The 21,544-nt window shown below is 45.4% G+C and overlaps 1 protein-coding gene across 2 annotated transcripts in view; it reads right to left on the bottom strand.

Moving 5' to 3' along the window:
* CLN3 (CLN3 lysosomal/endosomal transmembrane protein, battenin) overlaps positions 1–21,544 on the bottom strand; it is a 936,006-nt gene that overhangs the window by 36,532 nt on the left and 877,930 nt on the right. For both annotated transcript variants that reach the window (XM_086932190.1, XM_086932191.1), the window contains one exon: positions 11,032–11,172. In XM_086932190.1, the coding sequence (XP_086788316.1) occupies positions 11,032–11,172 (141 nt within the window). The remainder of the gene's footprint in view (positions 1–11,031; positions 11,173–21,544) is intronic.

Raw genomic sequence — 21,544 nt, 5'->3', positions numbered from 1 at the left:
AATCAGATATTGAGTCAGCTTTTTGCCTGTTGGCAGTACACCCACTCGATTTTCACCTGCTGGGCTTTCAATTCAAGGGGAAGCATTACGTGGACAAATGTATGCCTATGGGGTGTTCGGTGTCTTGTGCGTACTTTGAGAAGTTCAGCTCCTTTCTGGAATGGGTTTTTCACAGGGCAACTGGGCACCGGTGGGTACTACATTACCTGGATGACTTCCTCTTTTTGGGGTCCCGGATTCACAAGAGTGCGGGGGCATTCCAGAAGTTCTGTGCACTCATGCAAGACTTCGGCGTGCCTCCGGCACACGGCAAGACAGTGGAACCAAGCACGGAAATAGAGTTCCTGGGGATTTAGTTGGATTCAGTAAGGGGAGTGTCACGTCTACCACAGGCAAAAATATTGTTTTTCAAGACTGCTTTGCAACAGTGCTTGGGAAAAGATAAGGTTATGCTTCATCAGTTACAAAAGGTAATGGTTCAATTGAATTTTGCTTTGAGGATTATTCCTATGGCTCGACCCTTCTCGCGCACTATCGCACAGGCCATGTCGGGACTCAGGGACAAGCACCATCACACCAGACTGTCCAGTGAGGTCAAGCAGGACACACAGATCTGGCAAGCATTTCTGCGAGATTTCAACGGTAGGGTTGTGTGGTCCGCAGCTCCCAGGTCCAGCTAAGAGATGGGTCTGATGACCGATGCAGCAGGTAGCGAGGGTTTTGGCGCCATTCTAAGTACAGCATGGGTCGCACGCGCTGGCCAGCATGGTGGGTGGACAATGGGCTTACCACAAACATAAGCTTCCTTGACCTTTTCCCCATCCTGGTCCCATTGACAGTCTAGCTGGAACAATTGAGGGATCAATCAGTGGTCTTCTGGTCCGATAACATGGCTGTGGTGGAATGCATAAATAATCAAAATGTAAAATGATGTTGCATCCACTGAAGGAGTTAATACTGTTGTGCATGAGAATGAATTAGCTGTTTCGAGCCAAACATGTGCCGGGAGTCTTAAAACAACGCTACTGATGCTCTCTCTCACTTTAGGCAGCAGGTATTCAGGTCCCATCACCCAGAGGCGGCAGAGAACCTGACGCCTTTCCCAGACCAGCTTTGGCAACTTGGTACCCCCAGTTATCGGACCTCTTGGCATCTAGCCTAGCACCCTGGACCAGGAGAGCATACGAAGGGGAGTTTAGAGCTTACTGTTATTTTCTGGGGGACAATTGGGCGGAAAAATGGCACAACAATGAGTCTGTCATTTCTTATTTGAGGCCCATGAGAGGGGAGGGGCGCTCAGTAGCATCGGCAAGACGGCATATGGCAGCCATTTCCTTCTTTGCAAAAACTAGGGAAAAAAGAGACCCTACTAGCACTTTCATAGGGCAGAAAGCTCTAAAAGGGTGGCAATGCCTACAAGGGGGGTCAGCCTGATAGGAGGAGACCAATAGACATTCAGACATTGGCCACGCTGATGATACTTTACATCAGGTGTGCACTTCAGCTGGGGAAACACTTTTATTCCAAACAGGTTTCGTTCTATGGTGCTTTCAGGGCAGGGGAATTGGTTGCAAAAAACAAAACGGATTGGCAGGGGGGATTCCAGTTGTACCACGTGCTGCTCGCTATTGATTTCTATACCTAGGTCCAAAACCGATCAGTTGGGCAGGGGCGAAAGAGTGGTATTGCGTAGGGCTGAAGGGAAGGGGGTATTAGGCGGTACCAGACCATATCAGCAGGCCATTTTAGATGGTGAGGGTTCCCCAGAAATTCGTATGCCGCCATGTACAGGACATTCAAAGCATTAGCTTCTTCTGGGCCCAGAGCTCGACACCCTTATTATCTTTGCCTAGACTGAATTGTTCTCTTCAATTAGGGTGCAAATTGACTTGAGCATACTCCTCTAGTTTATGTTTTTCAATAGGTTACATACTCTCACTCCTGACGGGCTGTATGCAGTTGTCTGTGTGTACTGCGATTCTTTCATTTTCATTATTCTTTTATTGTAAATATCAACCTCTTGTCACTTTTGCACAAGCACTTTTTCCTGCACTTTGGACATAAAGGAGCAACCATTACAGTTAGAATTATGTGTATATACTACCATTTTTAATACATTTTGACATTTTGGCATATCTTCTGTCTCAGGTGTATTTACTCGATTTCTCTCCTTATACTGATCCCTCTTAGGATCCAGCATAAATAGACTAATACAATATGGTAAGTCAGAATTTGCTTCTTTTGTTTCAAATTTTCTTTTCAGTTTCTGTTTAGCCCATTTTGTTGTTTGTACTAAACTGTACCCAAGGCCTACGGCCTCTTGGGTAACCCCATTATTCTGTAATGGGCCCAGAGCTCTGGCACAAGAGAAGCCACAATAGACCCAGTAACTCCTCAAGATCTCGCCATTAAAAGTTGACAAAACTTCCGGTTTCGGAAAATTGTGGAGGAGATAATGCAAAACGAAGGGATAAATAGAAACAAGCATTTGCAATGCAAATAGGTCTCGCATTTGTGATTCAAGATTCAAGCGGTCCCTGAGACATTCTTTGACTACAGTAACAAATAGTTTTTTTTTCAAAGGGCAAACATATTTTTTTCTAAGCTTAAATCAATCCAGGAAGATAGAGTACGTAATCGGGGGAGCTAGGGGGCTTAAATGAGTTTAACACAAGCTAAACAGTCTATTTCCAATAGGAATTCGGCTCCATGAACCTTTAAACTATCTTAGTGGACCACATATCAAGCACAAAGGCAATAATTACTGCTTTGCACTGGGGTTCAGCATTCTGTCAAAATCCTGGCTGTTATAACTGAATCTAAAGTGTAGTTTGTGTAGTGATTTGCTTTAGTCCCTTCTCCCTTTAATTAGACTATGTACTGGGCAGTAGACAAATCTCCGATATTCTTCCAAAATGACACCAGATATTTAGTTGACAGAAGATCAACTACTGTAAATATTAGTACCTTTCAGGAACGCCAAATGAATCATATGTTGAAATAAACTGTTGCAGCCTATGAACATGCTTATAAACACTCTATACCACGCCAATCCTCCAAAGCAACAAAAAAAGTACAATGCGTGTTTCCAGTCTAATCTGACTGTGGCATTGGCTGTCTGAGATTAAACAGACTTTGTGGGTAACCAGAAATGACACTGTCCCCCCTACACTTCCCAACAAACCAGGTATAGATTTACCTGCATAATCATCGATTGTTTGACTAACACTCCTCCAGCTAAAGGTGCAAAGCAAGCAATCTCAGGGATGTCACAAGTAGGTTTGACAGCAGTCATTAGGATAATCATGCAATCCTTAAGAGCAAGATGGGGGGAATGGAGATTTCACCATTAGAGGTATTCCAAGTTATATACTTGGACAGGGAGCAAGAGCTGTACAATCAATGAGCAACAAATCATTAAACGTGGCAGGGGTAATCAATTTATCTAGCTTTCGTGGGGCAAAGACATTTGATTATATGAAGATAATGCACTCAAATCAATTAATGTAGCACAAAAGGTTCGAGGGCAGAGTAAGTGCTCCCTTTTCGCATTTACTTAACTGAGTATATATGCATGACATTATGCTGCCACGTTACTGAAAACACAGGTAAACAGGCATTTTGACAGCATGTCTGAGTAAATTACAAATATATAAGCAGGTTTGAATAGAACTATTAACATCACATTAAAAAGGCAATCACGTCCAGATACATACATCCTACTTCAGGGGAGAGATCAAAGCACAAGGCTGGGCATCTTCATTTGTTTATCCTAAAATCTTGCGCACACACACACACTAGGGTCTGTGAATTTGTGTGAAGTTGTAGCAAACAAGAAATCAAGAGGAACATACAGTCATTCAAAATGAGGTAAATGTGTGTGCGTTTGGGCCTACTGGGTTAAATGACAAAATATAGCATGTCAAACATTTTAAGTATTGGTGTCAGAATAATGTAGGTGTATGCTCTTAAAAAGTATGTAAAGAATGTAGTCAAGAACGTTCAAACTGCTCCTGGTGGCTGCAAGACAACTCCTGTACAGTTAAGCTATGTGTGAGGTACCACCTACCAATGCACGCCACAGAGACAATACTATCAGGTACAAATAGTTTAAGGCACCGAAGTCTACACAGAATGGCAAGTGCAAACAAGTAAACACAACAACAATCGCAGGAAAGCCGCCAGACTACACAGCACTTCACTAACACACAGAAGAGGTATAGGTCGTTAGCAGCTCAAAGTTCTCTAACACACAGAATGGGTACAGGCAGCAGTGCATGCTTCCCTGGCAAACAAAAGCATCCCTTGTGTTTGAGCATCTTGAAGTTTATAGATTAGCAGTGTAATGAGTGTAGGAAGGTGGATATCTGACTATATGGTTACCCCAACTATTTGCCTAGCGTTTAGCTGTTTTTTTTACTTAGTTGGCCTGGGATCCTGCGATTCAGGACCCCAGGCTATCTGCTCTCACTGTAAAATGGACTCCATGTACTTTAGGTACATATCCAATTGGGTATTGGGTCACCTTGTGAGCCCCTGTATAGTGTACCATAGGTACCCAGGGCATAGGTGCATCCAAGGCCTACCAGGGGCTGCAGCATGTATTATGCCACCCCTGGCTGGCCATCCAAACTGACACCACAGGCTGAACACTCAGCTTGGGCAAGGTGGTGTAATCACTTAGATATAGTATTCCTATATCTTCCCTTATACATAGACACATATATACCTATAAGTCACTCCTATGGCAGGCCTTGACAATCCTGAAGGCAGAGTGCTTGGTTTTATGTGAGATGGTGCTCTAGCATGAGCTGAGCCTGTCTGCAGCTTTCGGAACCATGTCCTTATAGCTTTTCTATGATATAGCCATACCATATACTCTTATGTGCATTTTAATCCTCGCGGTTAATGCTAACTTTGGTTTGTCTTTGTCAAAATATGTCGTGGAAGGTGTCAAACACTTTGGAATACTACACGGTGGGGGTAGCATTCTACCCTTCTAGAGGGAGAAGACATGTAGTTACTGCTTTACCCGGTTAAAGTTAAACAGAGCCTCAGCATCACAAAATGGATGCTGCTGCCACAGACACAAGTCTGACCTCCTGCTGCTGGACGAAATTCCGGCAGGGAGGCCTGGACTATAGGTTTCCTGTCAAGGGAGGTGCTGGCACCTCCCGAGACAGCCTGTAGTGGATTGGGGCAGGGTGGGTTCAATGGAAACTGCTGTTTCCAGACACTGCCTGGGGCACACAAGGTGCTCCATGCATAGCCCGGTTCAAACCAGTTGCTGGGGCACTCCAGCCCCAGCTCTGGCACGAAACTGGACAAAGAGAAAGGGGTGTAACCACCCCCTTCTCAGGTTCCACCCATAGGAGGAACTTAGCAGGTAATCCAGCCCCTTAGATTAGTATAAAGGTAGGAGCTGTGTCTAGAGACATTAGATTATCCTGGAAGAAACTCCGAAATGAACTCTTGGACCTTCGACGTTCTATTTCGACTGGAAGATTGAAGACATCTCCTATGTGGTCAAGGAGTGACCACCCTGTGCAAACAGGCACCAACAGTAACTTGCCAGTTTGCTTTGTCGACGCTCCCGCCGGAACCCGAAGACTGAAAGATGCAGCCTCTGGACTTCCAGACTTCTCTGACTCCGACCCACATCCACAGCAAAGCTGAGACCCGTGGTGGACACGAGAGACGTGGGACCGGACCTCCTGCAGTACCTGCTTTTTGCTAACTGTGCAGCTTCTGAGGTGTCCTCGAAGTTGTGCATTGGGGATTGAGAAGCCCCAATCCCGAGCAGTAAGTGCACTGAAGCTCAGCCCTCCACACTCCACGAGTGCCGCCTGGGGCCTGCGCCTGCATTTCTCCTCGACGCACCTTCGCGGTTGCTAGCCCGTTGGCTAGTGGCCCTCCTGAAGATATCCTTTTGAAACAACACCGCTTGCCTAGTTGCTCCGGGCTTGCTCCTGCTTTCCTGTAAAGGGGAAGCTCCCCAGACCTTGCTGGTCTGAACAGAAGCCGCTCTTCCCTTCCTGCGTGGATTGCCTTTGCCAAGGCTTGTTGGGTCCAATCCGGATACCGACACCGCCAACAGCTAGATCCTTTGTGGGATAGTCCGTATTCAGCTCCTGGTCGTCATCGACGCCTCCTGGTCCACGTGGCTGCAGAGACAAGCTTCATCTCCTCGCCTGATTGCATCTCGACATCGCCTGGTTCCTTCCTGGTCACTGGCTAGTGACCCTGACTCTGTCCCCTCTGCTTTCAGGTTCTTCACTGCTCCGATCCACCCTTGGATCCATCCAGACACTTTCCTCCTGGTCGCTTGCAGCACTTTCTTGCAGCTCTCCATAGGATTGATCGACGAAACCCGACACAAAAGAACACCTATGCACCCGGCTTCCCTGGGTGAGGTAACTCGAGTACTCCGGTGCTCCCGTGGGTAATAACTATTCAAGTGTCCTAGTTTAAGTGGGTTTTCCCGTAGTCCACCTGGAAGTGTCCGAAATCAACTACTTTGTAACTTTTAGGTTCCCATTGAAAGTCTATGGTAACCCGCGTGTGTGTTTAGACACTGCACACGCATCCTGTGGGACTCCTACTTCCTAACCTTTGGTTGTTCAGTGTAGCCCTAGCGATTTCCTAGGCGCTAGGCCTACTCACTTATCCTGAAGTGGTTCTTATACCACTTACTTAGTATATGGTTCGTGAGGCCCCTAGGGCAGAATTGTATTTGTGCAACTTATAGTATGCTTATTGAGTAACTTGTGCTGCATCTCGAACTCTGACCTCATAAAGAGTGCAGAGGGGTTTTGTTAGTAATAAATACATATATATTTGATATATACCTTGTGTGGTGTCCTTTCATTTGGTATTCAAGGGATTATAATTGGTAAAACAATTGGCTTCACATGCTCTCTGAAGTATTAGCCTAAGACTGCTTTGTCCATGCTACCACTAGGATAGCTGGTCTATAAGGTTGACTTTACAACCATCACCTTAAAGGTTGTTTGGACTGATACAGGGGGCCCACTAGAATAGTGGACATCACATATCAGGCCAACTTCTCACAATGAGCAGCTTTAAAACAGACCAGGTGCCCTGCAGAATCCCAAACTCTTACAACCTCCTAAGGATAACGTTTGCAATAGTCCTTATCTACCGATGGCCTGTGAAAGTTCAAATGATTTTTCCCAGCCTCTCTGTGACGGCATCTCACTGTTTTTTTAGAACAAAATAAATACGATCTATGATAAAATCATGATAGCCTCCAGTTACACGAACAGCTCTCCTAATCCACCCAAATCATCGATACCTGGGGACCATTCATTTACCACCTTTCCATCTATTAATGATGCTGATTTTTTCAATCTTATCAGTCACATAAAATCTGGGTCTCTGGATGATTTTCTACCCGCCAAAATGATCGCTCCCTTGAGTACTTTGATTGGACCTGAGGTCAAATTTGTATTCAATCTCTCTCTCAAGGAAGGTGGGTACCTATGGAGTGGAAGAGAGCAGTGGTGAACCCTATTCGTCAGAACACGGCATGCCCATGGACGGATCTTTCCAACCTCCAACCCATCTCCCTCTTGCCATACTTTAGCAAGATGGCCGAGAAGCATGTGAACACCTGTTTGTCAAAATACATCGAGACAGCGGGAGGTCTGGACTCCTCGCAATCGGGGTTCAGACCCAATCACAGCACCGAATCTGCCCTCCTCTCAGTGACCGATACGATCCGGATGGCACTAGATGGAGGGGGCTCATTGATTCTGGTGCTGTTAGATTTGTCCACTGCCTTCGACACGTTGTCACATGAGATTCTTCTCGGCCGCCTGCGGGAGGTGGGCATAGGGGGTGTGGCGCTGTCCTGGGTAGAGAGTTTTCTCCCAGGCCGCTCACAAGATGTCAGATTGGGCTCCCTTCAATCCATCTCTAGGGAGCTCACCAAGGGAGTGCCACAAGGCTCATGTCTAAGGCCTACACTATTTAATGTGTATGTGGCACCCTTGGCTGGCATTGTGAGAGAATATGGTTCACCCAGTGTCTTACGCTGACGACACCCAGCTCCTGTTCCCTTTCCAGTCCCTCACTCCAGCAATAAGAAAATCTTTTGCGAATGGTATGAGGGCGGTTTCAAACTGGATGGCTACAAATTGCCTTCAATGCAATGTAGGCAAAACAGAGGTGATGTTATCCGGAGAGGCCCCGCTTCTGTGGTCCCCAGAATGGTGGCCTCTAGATCTTGGGCCAGTGCCAAGTCCAAAACTGACCGTTAAAAATCTTGGTGTACGTTTGAATCAGGCACTGGTGCTTAAAGAACATGCCAATCAAGTTGCTGGTCTATGCTTCCACACCATCGGACTCCTGCAACGTGTTTTTCCATTCTTGCCTGACTATCATCGTAAGGCTCTGGTCCAGACATTGGTGGTCAGTAGACTGGACTACTGCAATGGCATGCTCATCTCGGCCAATGAGGAACAACTTAATCGACTGCAAGTGGTCCAGAACACCGCGGCAAGACTGGTGCTCAATGTTTTGCCTAGGACCCCCTCCCGCCCGCTTTTGGACAGCCTTCATTGGCTACCTGTTCGGCAGCGGGTTAAATACAAAATTTGCTGTACCATAGACAAATGCCTCTTTGGTACAGGCCCTAAATACTTAACGGACAAGTTCATCCCCTATAGTCCTGGACGTTCCTTGCGTTCAAGTAACCAGCAACTGCTTCAGGTCCCCAGGATTAAGAGGGCAAGAAAGGGAGGGCATGCCCTCTCCTACAAAGGTCCCATTCTCTGGAACTCACTTCCACTTGCCGTAAAGACTAATTCAAATTTCCAATCCTTTAGGAAGGTCCTAAAAACCCATCTATACTCGACCTTATAATCTGCTGGTAGTTCAACTATTCAGTTATCAGTCTAACATCTGTACCAATGCGCAAGCGCAGAGATACCCCTATGGGGCTCGAATCCTGTGCTATATAAGAAAATAAATAAGAAAATAATACCACCTTACAGGCAGGTGGGTGGGTTCTCCAGCGCCTCTCACAGCTCCTCCCGCCAGGACTTGACTTCTCCCACTCCCTCGCAGATTAGGCTAAAGTTCTAGCCCCAGCTCTCCCACTTTAATAAGGTCCCCTGTGTACCCGCCACCCATATGTGCCTGGCATCATCCTGTCCCAGCTCCACTGGCCCGAGCCCGGTCCTTGCTCAAGGGGCTGAAGTGCAGACTGAAGCTATCCGCCACCAGCACGGCTTGCAGGGGCGGCTCCTCCTCCTGCTCAGCCCCAGCCGGCCCTCGGCTGCCACTACTAGGGTGCTTATCTCCCTGACTTGCTACAGTGGCTGCCATGTCTAGCTGAAGCCAGAGGCCACGTGCAATGACGTCAAAGACCAGGGCCACGCAGATCTGCTGTCAGTGAGAGTGCTGTGGACAGAAAAGAGACTACAGCATACAGATATCAAAACAAAAGAAATACATGTGTGGCAGGACTCGTTACTAGGCAACAGTTGAACATCCTATGTGCTCTTCCCCTGGTACTGTGAAACAATAAACAACCATTTGCAATGCAATATGACTCACATTTACGCGAGACCTATTGCATTGCAAACGGGACTGCAGGCGGGCGAGAAGGCACGGACCTTCAAAGTAAATTAGCCAGTAGCCATGGAAGGATACAAATGACGACATGGCTGTCATGAGGAGAGACTAACAAACCTAAAACAAATTGGAAGGCAGCATTTAGGAACAACAAAGACACATGCCAATGAAAAGATGGTCGGAGAGTGGGTGGAGCTTTCACGGAGCTTCCACTTCATACTGAATACTGCATACCTCGCAAAGCGAGCAGTGCATGCGTGCTGCCGCTAGAGAATTAACCTAAAAAGTGTTATCTCATCTCTTTTAGAAGAGACATTGGCCAGGGATAGTTCACATTGCTTGCTCCTTACATCTGTCTGCTTATAGAATGGACCCTTTGCTGGAAGCAACAACAGGCATGAAATACATATTTCATTAAAACGCTGGTAGATTTCTGCCATATTTGTTGAAGCAACGTCTGCTACTGGCTTGAATGGTAAGCAAGCTCTCGCCTAACAGGTATTCTGTCTTCATATTATTCAAGATTACTTAGTGAGATGCTACACAGATTGTACAGTGGCATTACACTTTGAGGCAATTCTAATATTTACTTATTTAAAGGTGATTTCTAATGCACTGTATGCCGTAGAGCCGCTTTAAGTGCTGAACAATGTATGTGTGGGGAGGGGGGCGTGAGATGTCTGAAGATGGAAATGAAAGGAAGGAGAAAGGCAAGGAACCACATCTAAGGAAAGGCATTGATGTAAGTAGGGTCGAGTTTGATTCACAGCCCGAGCAGAACATTCCATAAACAGACAGTAATGTAAGGGGAGAAAGTCCTTACAATTGAAGGAAGAGTCTAGAAGCCAAGATGGTGCAAAAGGAGGAGGAGCAAGACTGTTACATTGCTAGAACTGTGGCTTCAATTGTAACATCAACAATATTCAAGCAGTGACCTAGTAGATGCTGTAGAATCATACCTTCACAGTATGCTACTGAAGCAACGACACAAAAGACTTTCATGAAACACCAAGTATTCTGTGAGCAGCAGACACCGTACCTTGCCCCTTCCAGAATGTTAAGGAAGCATACTTTTTGCTGACCTCGTGACCCTATGCCTTTTTCGAATGTCATGGTAACTGAAAGGAAAAGCGTAGCTCTTTATAAAACTCCCTACTGATTAAATTCATTCACCAGTTTCAATATTCAAAAAGGTGTAAGTCTGTGACATAGAAGTCACTGTGACTATATGCTTTCACAGATTTATATGGATGCTGTGATAACGTGGGCACTGTGAATTTACAGCTTGAAAAAAGAATCAGCAAGCTGTGACATAACAAGAAAAAGCTAACAATGCTGCTCATTAGTTATATGATGGATAATGATCCCCCCCTGATGTCCTTAAAGCAGTGTAAATCCAAATCATGGCTCTCTCCACCCCCGATTTCTCACCTCTTGGGAAATGTTGTGGAACGTGTTGACATAGCCAGCTCCCCCAAGAAGCCCCTCGTACACGATGATGGCCATGACGACGTAGATGCTTGGCAGAAACAAGTAGTAGACTGCAGCCAGCAGAAAAAACATGTTCACAAACTGCAGGAGGGAGAAAGGAAAAATTACAACACTCAGTATCTGCCCTATGCAAGGGGGTGAGCGAGGAACAGAGACAAAGGTGGGGAAAGCACAGCCCTCACACATTGTTTAGTGTCAGATCTTTAATGGCTACAGAAAGTACTCTTGATTTAACGTCACTAAAATGAAAATAAATGAATTTGGAATATGTAATTTTGGGGAATTGGTAAAGAACAGCTAAAACTGACCCATAATTGAACATTTCAAGAAACAAAGACTGCTAGCAAAATTTTCTCCTCCTTTTAATCAGGGAAGGCAAGTCATGAAAGTGAACCAATAACTGGATTTTTTCTTAAAAAACAATACTGTGAAACTCTTTGGTGTACTTATGGATCTGTAGGTTTGTCGCTTTCTTCTAGTTTAGTGTTTTGAATGACTGCCCTGTTTCTCACCCTTTGCTTCTCTCTGTGTCTTCTAGCCCAACCTTCTGACTCATCTCGGGCTTCTTTCTGCTGCTCTTTCCGGTGCACTGCCCTATCTCTCACCCTATGCATCTGTCGGTGTATCCTCTGCATCTGCTCTCTCATTTATTCTGGGCCCATGCCACTGCTGTGATCCCCGGCGTTGCCCTTTCTGGACTATCTCCTGCTCTGCCCCTCCTTGCATCATCTAGCGCCCCTTTTGGAGAACCCATTGATTTACTTGGATTTTGGAAACTACTGTTTGAATTTAAAGGAACAGTAGTAATTAAAGATGTTATTGAACTTTCTTTTAGCACTAGTTTAGATTGGGAAGATGAATTAAGAAAAACAATTTGTGCATTTAGAATTATACAATGTGCATCATCAGGACATTCTCCTTTTGAGTTAATGAGGGACAGGTCCCCTCGCACCAAGGACAATATGGGATGGTTAAAATGTACTAATCCTGCATCTTGGTCTGCATCAGAAGTTAGAGATTTCTTGGAAGCTGGACAATTTAAGTATAAGGACAAATTAGATTTTTCCCATAACACAAAAAAAGTACATCTTTGTGCGGGTGACACAGTAAAAGTAAAAAAAGGTAGAATTACACGCAAAGGAGCAAATAGGTTCTTGGTTCCCCTCAAAGTTGTAAAAATTATGTGTAATTCTGCTTTACTTAGTGATGTGAAAGTGTGGCATGCTAGTAGAATTGCCAAGTTTAGAGGTGGAATTTCACCAAATTTGGGAAAATGTCATGATCCTTCTGTTGATTTCCACCCAATCAAATATGATTGGATACAAGATTGTTGCAATAATTTATCTAATGTTACAGAAAGGAAAATTGATAGCAACAATACTAATATTCTCAATTCTAATGTGAATGATTGTAACAGCACCTGTTCAGATAGCTCTGAAACTTGTAATCCCAGTCCTGTTTGTGTACCTTAGGGGAGCACAGTTCCAAAAAGTTATGATTTGACCAAGACTGGCAGAGTGTGTGTAAAACCTCTATATTTGAAAGATTATGTTACATATGTTTGTCGCTCTTAATTGGAACCGGTTTTAGTTTCTGCATAATTAGTTATGGTAATGTTATAATCATTTTGTTTTTTAATTTAATTTACTTATTCTCTTAAATGTATTCTTCTGTAGGAAAGGGGAAGTGTTGTGTTTGTGTTTAGATTGTGTGCATGACTTAATAGGATTCCCAAAAGGGGGTGGTGATGAACAGAGTGTCTGAATTGAGCAGACCACTCTTACCCAGTCCAAAGTTCAGGGCTTAATCCATCACCGTTATTTATCTCACTGCCCCATCCCAGCTCAGAACCTGGCTATATGCAAATCAGTCTGTCCCTGGCCCAGTGCATCATGGGAACAGGGCAGACTAAACTACCAAGCCAATTCTTTACCAGAAAGGAGACAAGCTACCGGGGACCGGTTTCTGGCATTTCAGCCGTCTTCGGCCCGGCTTGCTTGAATCCTGATGGAGCAGTGAGAAAGGGACTCATGTCTGAGTATACCCTGCCACACCTATAGTGGCCAAAATCGATTTACAAAAGGGGGTGGTGATGAACAGAGTGTCTGAATTGAGCAGACCACTCTTACCCAGTCCAAAGATCAGGGCTTGATCCATCACCGTTATTTATCTCACTGCCCCATCCCAGCTCAGAACCTGGCTATATGCAAATCAGTCTGTCCCTGGCCCAGTGCATCATGGGAACAGGGCAGACTAAACTACCAAGCCAATTCTTTATCAGAAAGGAGACAAGCTACCGGGGACCGGTTTCTGGCATTTCAGCCGTCTTCGGCCCGGCTTGCTTGAATCCTGATGGAGCAGTGAGAAAGGGACTCATGTCCGAGTATACCCTGCCACACCTATAGTGGCCAAAATCGATTTACAAAAGGGGGGTGGTGATGAACAGAGTGTCTGAATTGAGCAGACCACTCTTACCCAGTCCAAAGATCAGGGCTTGATCCATCACCGTTATTTATCTCACTGCCCCATCCCAGCTCAGAACCTGGCTATATGCAAATCAGTCTGTCCCTGGCCCAGTGCATCATGGGAACAGGGCAGACTAAACTACCAAGCCAATTCTTTACCAGAAAGGAGACAAGCTACCGGGGACCGGTTTCTGGCATTTCAGTCGTCTTCGGCCCGGCTTGCTTGAATCCTGATGGAGCAGTGAGAAAGGGACTCATGTCTGAGTATACCCTAAGCGTGGAAGGGTATACTCAGATGTGAGTCCCTTGCTCATTGCACCATCAGGATTCAAGCAAGCCGGGCCGAAGAGGCTGAAATGCCAGAAACCGGTCCCCGGTAGCTTGTTTCCTTCCCAGTGTAAGAATTGGCTTTTGTAGTTTGGTTTGCCCTGTTCCCATCATGCACTGGGACAGGAACAGACTAATTTGCATACAGCCAGGTTCTGAAACTGGGATGGTGCAGTGAGCTAAAAAACGGTGTTGGATCTAGCCCTGATCTCTTGACTGGGTGAGAGTATTCTGTTTAATTCAGAGACTCTGTCCCTCACCACCCCTTGTTGTAAATATTTTTGTCCACCCTAAGCGTCGAAGGGTATACTCAGATGTGAGTCCCTTGCTCATTGCACCATCAGGATTCAAGCAAGCCGGGCCGAAGAGGCTGAAATGCCAGAAACCGGTCCCCGGTAGCTTGTTTCCTTCCCAGTGTAAGAATTGGCTTTTGTAGTTTGGTTTGCCCTGTTCCCATCATGCACTGGGACAGGAACAGACTAATTTGCATACAGCCAGGTTCTGAAACTGGGATGGTGCAGTGAGCTAAAAAACGGTGTTGGATCTAGCCCTGATCTCTTGACTGGGTGAGAGTATTCTGTTTAATTCAGAGACTCTGTCCCTCACCACCCCTTGTTGTAAATATTTTTGTCCACCCTAAGCGTGGAAGGGTATACTCAGATGTGAGTCCCTTGCTCATTGCACCATCAGGATTCAAGCAAGCCGGGCCGAAGAGGCTGAAATGCCAGAAACCGGTCCCCGGTAGCTTGTTTCCTTCCCAGTGTAAGAATTGGCTTTTGTAGTTTGGTTTGCCCTGTTCCCATCATGCACTGGGACAGGAACAGACTAATTTGCATGCAGCCAGGTTCTGAAACTGGGATGGTGCAGTGAGCTAAAAAACGGTGTTGGATCTAGCCCTGATCTCTTGACTGGGTGAGAGTATTCTGTTTAATTCAGAGACTCTGTCCCTCACCACCCCTTGTTGTAAATATTTTTGTCCACCCTAAGCGTGGAAGGGTATACTCAGATGTGAGTCCCTTGCTCATTGCACCATCAGGATTCAAGCAAGCCGGGCCGAAGAGGCTGAAATGCCAGAAACCGGTCCCCGGTAGCTTGTTTCCTTCCCAGTGTAAGAATTGGCTTTTGTAGTTTGGTTTGCCCTGTTCCCATCATGCACTGGGACAGGAACAGACTAATTTGCATACAGCCAGGTTCTGAAACTGGGATGGTGCAGTGAGCTAAAAAACGGTGTTGGATCTAGCCCTGATCTCTTGACTGGGTGAGAGTATTCTGTTTAATTCAGAGACTCTGTCCCTCACCACCCCTTGTTGTAAATATTTTTGTCCACCCTAAGCGTGGAAGGGTATACTCAGATGTGAGTCCCTTGCTCATTGCACCATCAGGATTCAAGCAAGCCGGGCCGAAGAGGCTGAAATGCCAGAAACCGGTCCCCGGTAGCTTGTTTCCTTCCCAGTGTAAGAATTGGCTTTTGTAGTTTGGTTTGCCCTGTTCCCATCATGCACTGGGACAGGAACAGACTAATTTGCATACAGCCAGGTTCTGAAACTGGGATGGTGCAGTGAGCTAAAAAACGGTGTTGGATCTAGCCCTGATCTCTTGACTGGGTGAGAGTATTCTGTTTAATTCAGAGACTCTGTCCCTCACCACCCCTTGTTGTAAATATTTTTGTCCACCCTAAGCGTGGAAGGGTATACTCAGATGTGAGTCCCTTGCTCATTGCACCATCAGGATTCAAGCAAGCCGGGCCGAAGAGGCTGAAATGCCAGAAACCGGTCCCCGGTAGCTTGTTTCCTTCCCAGTGTAAGAATTGGCTTTTGTAGTTTGGTTTGCCCTGTTCCCATCATGCACTGGGACAGGAACAGACTAATTTGCATACAGCCAGGTTCTGAAACTGGGATGGTGCAGTGAGCTAAAAAACGGTGTTGGATCTAGCCCTGATCTCTTGACTGGGTGAGAGTATTCTGTTTAATTCAGAGACTCTGTCCCTCACCACCCCTTGTTGTAAATATTTTTGTCCACCCTAGGCGTGGAAGGGTATACTCAGATGTGAGTCCCTTGCTCATTGCACCATCAGGATTCAAGCAAGCCGGGCCGAAGAGGCTGAAATGCCAGAAACCGGTCCCCGGTAGCTTGTTTCCTTCCCAGTGTAAGAATTGGCTTTTGTAGTTTGGTTTGCCCTGTTCCCATCATGCACTGGGACAGGAACAGACTAATTTGCATACAGCCAGGTTCTGAAACTGGGATGGTGCAGTGAGCTAAAAAACGGTGTTGGATCTAGCCCTGATCTCTTGACTGGGTGAGAGTATTCTGTTTAATTCAGAGACTCTGTCCCTCACCACCCCTTGTTGTAAATATTTTTGTCCACCCTAAGCGTGGAAGGGTATACTCAGATGTGAGTCCCTTGCTCATTGCACCATCAGGATTCAAGCAAGCCGGGCCGAAGAGGCTGAAATGCCAGAAACCGGTCCCCGGTAGCTTGTTTCCTTCCCAGTGTAAGAATTGGCTTTTGTAGTTTGGTTTGCCCTGTTCCCATCATGCACTGGGACAGGAACAGACTAATTTGCATACAGCCAGGTTCTGAAACTGGGATGGTGCAGTGAGCTAAAAAACGGTGTTGGATCTAGCCCTGATCTCTTGACTGGGTGAGAGTATTCTGTTTAATTCAGAGACTCTGTCCCTCACCACCCCTTGTTGTAAATATTTTTGTCCACCCTAAGCGTGGAAGGGTATACTCAGATGTGAGTCCCTTGCTCATTGCACCATCAGGATTCAAGCAAGCCGGGCCGAAGAGGCTGAAATGCCAGAAACCGGTCCCCGGTAGCTTGTTTCCTTCCCAGTGTAAGAATTGGCTTTTGTAGTTTGGTTTGCCCTGTTCCCATCATGCACTGGGACAGGAACAGACTAATTTGCATACAGCCAGGTTCTGAAACTGGGATGGTGCAGTGAGCTAAAAAACGGTGTTGGATCTAGCCCTGATCTCTTGACTGGGTGAGAGTATTCTGTTTAATTCAGAGACTCTGTCCCTCACCACCCCTTGTTGTAAATATTTTTGTCCACCCTAAGCGTGGAAGGGTATACTCAGATGTGAGTCCCTTGCTCATTGCACCATCAGGATTCAAGCAAGCCGGGCCGAAGAGGCTGAAATGCCAGAAACCGGTCCCCGGTAGCTTGTTTCCTTCCCAGTGTAAGAATTGGCTTTTGTAGTTTGGTTTGCCCTGTTCCCATCATGCACTGGGACAGGAACAGACTAATTTGCATACAGCCAGGTTCTGAAACTGGGATGGTGCAGTGAGCTAAAAAACGGTGTTGGATCTAGCCCTGATCTCTTGACTGGGTGAGAGTATTCTGTTTAATTCAGAGACTCTGTCCCTCACCACCCCTTGTTGTAAATATTAATAGGATTCCGGTTCCGATATTCTAGAACTGCAGAATCCTGGTATGAATCGTTGGATTAACTTCACTGGAAGAGGAGTGTCCAGGCTGTCCTCCTCACTTCTTCCTGGGTTCAAGAATAAACTACGATTGGATTTACTTAACTTGTTTCAGAGTATTTATCTACTCAACATATATATGTGTGTATACGTACGTGTATATGTGTGTATATATATATATATATATATATAATCGGATTACAAACTTGAACCTGTTGGAGAGGGAGGACTGGGCCGGGACTGCGAGGCCCAGCATTCGGAGCGGCCTGTCACTCGCCGCAGCTGGAGCCTCTTCCCGCCCCGCCTCCTCCTACTTAACTCCTCCTCTCACCGCGAACGCGGGACGGCGGCGGGCGAAGCCCGGGCCAAGGGCGGGCCCGTTCTAGCCCGTTCCTGACCGATCCAGACCGGACCGGGCCACCCCTCTTGTCTCTATATTACTTTTCTTTGTGCCTTATATCTTGTGTTATCCCTTATATTTAGTGATTTCCTTACATTATATAAAGCCAATGAAGGATGGCTACTAGGGAAAGTAGAAGTAAGGCTGCCAAAGGGGGGAAATTGCTCACAGGTACTCTTGATGACTTTATCACCAGATCTAACACTGTAATAGACATGGGTATTCAACTCATGGAACATAAAGTTTCAATGGAGTTAGCAGCTGCCAGGAGATTGTCCCAGGATATTGTAATGGCGAAAAAGTCTTCATTGGGCCATTTAGCATCAGCAAGAACCCCCGAACGAATATCAGGTCCTGTTTCACTTGTTACACACGTCGATATACATAATATTCAGGTTCCCCACCCTTCAATACCAACTCTGCCAGAAGTAACCACGCAAACCATCACAGATAATACAAGTCCAGATGAGCAAGCTACCAGGGGAGATACACAAGTAATACAAACTGTGACAGACGTCCAGGGTGACGAGGTTAGTTTGAATCAGACGCCTGGTAGATGGGAAGGCGCAATATCAAAAAGAAAACACCCTAATGGTTCTTCCTATGCTAGAAAAAAATCTAAAATAGCAAAAGAACAGGCATCGAGGTGTAGGGTGATCAATGAGGAAAACAGGTCTGTATTGCCACCTTTAAATTTACTAAGTGGGGAGAAAGAGGCCCAAAATGTTGTAAATCTGGATATACCTGAGAGTCCGCAAAGTATAGGAAACTTGAGCAATCCGGGAGGTTTGGGAACTAGGGAAGTGCAGGGTGAGAATAACATCCTACTAAAAGAAATAGGTGATATTATAAAAAAAACTTTTCACCCCTCTTGAAACAAGATTGACATCGATAGAAAATCAGTTACTCGAGGTGGAGAAAAGTATTTTAGCCTTAACAAGCCTTAATTTAGCTAGACCAATGCCCAATCCCAATGCGGGTACTGGACAGACTTCATTGATTAATATGACCTCCCATGTGACCAAAATTATGTCCAAGACAAAGGGCAAGAGGGCTAATAGCAACCCAAAACCATCAACCTCGAATCATGTAGCTACTGCCTCAACAGACCAAGGGACTTTGAATCATGCAGTTACTGTTCAAACAGACCAAAGAATCCCAGACCAGGGTAAAATTGCTACCACTCCCGTCCAACATGACCAAAAGGGGATTCATAAAGGGGAAAAAGTGAGGGGAGGATATACCAATTTACCACCGGATGCTAGTCCCTTTGTTGTAGTGTTGACGGGGGTCCCCGAAGTAAATAATAATTATCGCGAGGAAACCTTCTGGTCACTCAAAAACAAAATTTGTCACTGGCTAAATGAAAAGAGACCGATACCTAACCACGCTAAGAGTAAAATCTTGATGGTGCGTAGGACCCCATGGCTAGGCCCCACAAATAAATTCATTTCGGGTGATTGTGTTATTGTAACATTTGAAGATCCATGCACTGTAAATTATATCTGTGCGTGGAACTCCTTTAGTGGACCCCTTGAGATCGACACTAAACCACTCTCCTTCTTCTACCCTCCGAAGAGGCGTATTGACAGGGGGGGAGGGTGGTGTTTGGTAAACCATCATGCCCAGGGAGGGCCCAGGGGTCAGAGACAGAGAAACCAAAGTTTCTGGACAGGTGTCCCAACATATAATAGATTTAGCTGTTTGGAAGCAGTGGACTGACTGAGGCCTATGATGGGTCGTGGAAGTAGCACCACTAACTCACTACGCACAAATAGTCCTAATTCTGTGAATATGCCCAGTGAATGTCCCCTAGAAGAGCGGAAAAAGGTGATGGCCGAAGGGAATAAGCAGGGAGGGAGTAATATTCTTGATATTCCCAATACAGTTGGCAAAAATTTGACTAACGGCACGCATAAGGATATATATATTACCTACTGGCGGTCGCCAGTAGGTATATATAGTTAGGATTTTTTTGAATAGGGATTTCTGAAAATTCTATGTTGAATAACTTTGGCGTTGATGGACGGAATTAACTGAAATTTTCAGGAAAATGGCACATTTTGTTTCTGAGCGTCCCCTGAAAGTTTGGGGGGGGGTTTCGTCAAGCGGGGGCCGAGAAAAAAGGGGGGGGGTCCCAAAACGTGTTTTTAACATTGAGTTTTCCATAGGGCGGTCGGACTCACTTTTAGCTCGAACGGCTGAATGGATTTCCACAAAACTTGGCAAAATTGTAGGGACTGGTAGCCCGATGTGCCTTTGCTATGTCTCAAGATATATGCTCCAGTGGTTTTTACAAAAATTACCTTTGAAAAATATATATTGGGCTACATTGGGCTATATATATGTTAGAGCCCAAATGTAGCCCAATGTAGCCCAAAGATGGCCACCAGAGACAAAAAAAAACAAATGTAGCCCAAATATCAGCCAGATGTAGCCCAGCTATAGCCCAGTGACAGAATGTCCCAGAGTGTTCTAAAGAACAACTAGAGCGCTAACAGACTTACTTATGACAAAAGTATGGCACACCTGAAGTCATCTTGATTGGAATAAAGTGTTAACACTTAAAACATTTAATTTGCAAAGGAACAAAATGAGGGGTTTCATTTTGCCAAAGAGAAGTGGAGTGCCGTGGAGAAGTGTGGCTCACTGGTTAGAGGAGGCATACCCTGAAGCAGAGGTCAGACCCCGGACCATGGTTCAATTCCCGACGTGGCAGGGTCTTGAGCCCAATTGTCCACGGACTCGATAATTCTCGCTTCGGTGCCCACTCTAATCATGGGTTCACACTCTGCAACTCTGGGCATTAAGCTTGCTTAATCTCCACAACGGCCCCCCGCGGCGGGATGCCTGGCCTTCACCTTGGGGATGCCCAGTACGGGTTATCTCACAGGGAAAGGCCAGGAAGGGTTCCCAATGCAAGCGCCGAGATGCCCAAGGGTAAGTCGAGCGCTATATAAGACGTCACAAAAATAAAAAAAAAGAAATGTTATATATATATATTCACTGAAAAAAACATAGGTTATAGACCATATATAGTTAGGAATTAGCATTTACAAAACCTTGGAAATTCACTGAAAAAAACATAGGTTAGAGACCATATATAGTTAGCTGCACATTTTATTGATATAAAACCAATGAAATTCCCTATATAGTTAGTTCCACTAACTATATATTTTGCGCATCCGCAATCCAATGCTGATGATGTCACATATTACATCATTCATGACATGGTCAGTGACATCACTGATGACATCACTGATGACATCTCAAATGACATCACTGATGACATCATCCAGTGACTGTGTGTTTTTTAAAATTTTAAATAGGTTTTACATATTGAAGAATGAGTGGATGTATAAGAGTATGGATGAAGGATTTGATTGTATCAGTGAGTAAGTATGTGTTAGAATAAGTGTGAAAATGTAAGGTGTTCTGTGTTTAACTGTATAGATGAAGAAATCAAAGTGTGATTGATTCTTTACAGGACTGACTAGGTGTGTGAGTAACTCCATGGATGAGTGGCAATGTGTGAGTGTCTGCATAGGTGTATGAGTGCATATGATAGTGTTATAATGATGAGTGACTGTATGTACGAGTGATTGTATGGGTGAATGAGTGAATGTGTGGGTACACGTAGGAATCAGTGAGTGCGTATGTAGTAAATGTTATTCGTGTGTCAATGGTTTAAAAAATGATACTCTGTATTTTACACTAGGTGTAACAGAGGTTATATTAGAGTGTAAGGAGGTGCATTGTATTATCACATGAAGTATATCATCAGTGGTGTGATCATTGATGTTAAATGAGATGTCATCAGTGATGTCATC

This window comes from Lissotriton vulgaris, chromosome 7 (genome assembly GCF_964263255.1).
Source record: "Lissotriton vulgaris chromosome 7, aLisVul1.2, whole genome shotgun sequence".
NCBI classification, from domain to species: domain Eukaryota; kingdom Metazoa; phylum Chordata; class Amphibia; order Caudata; family Salamandridae; genus Lissotriton; species Lissotriton vulgaris.
The sequence above is the reverse complement of the archived record's forward strand: the minus strand, read 5'-3'. Positions and strand labels throughout refer to the sequence as shown.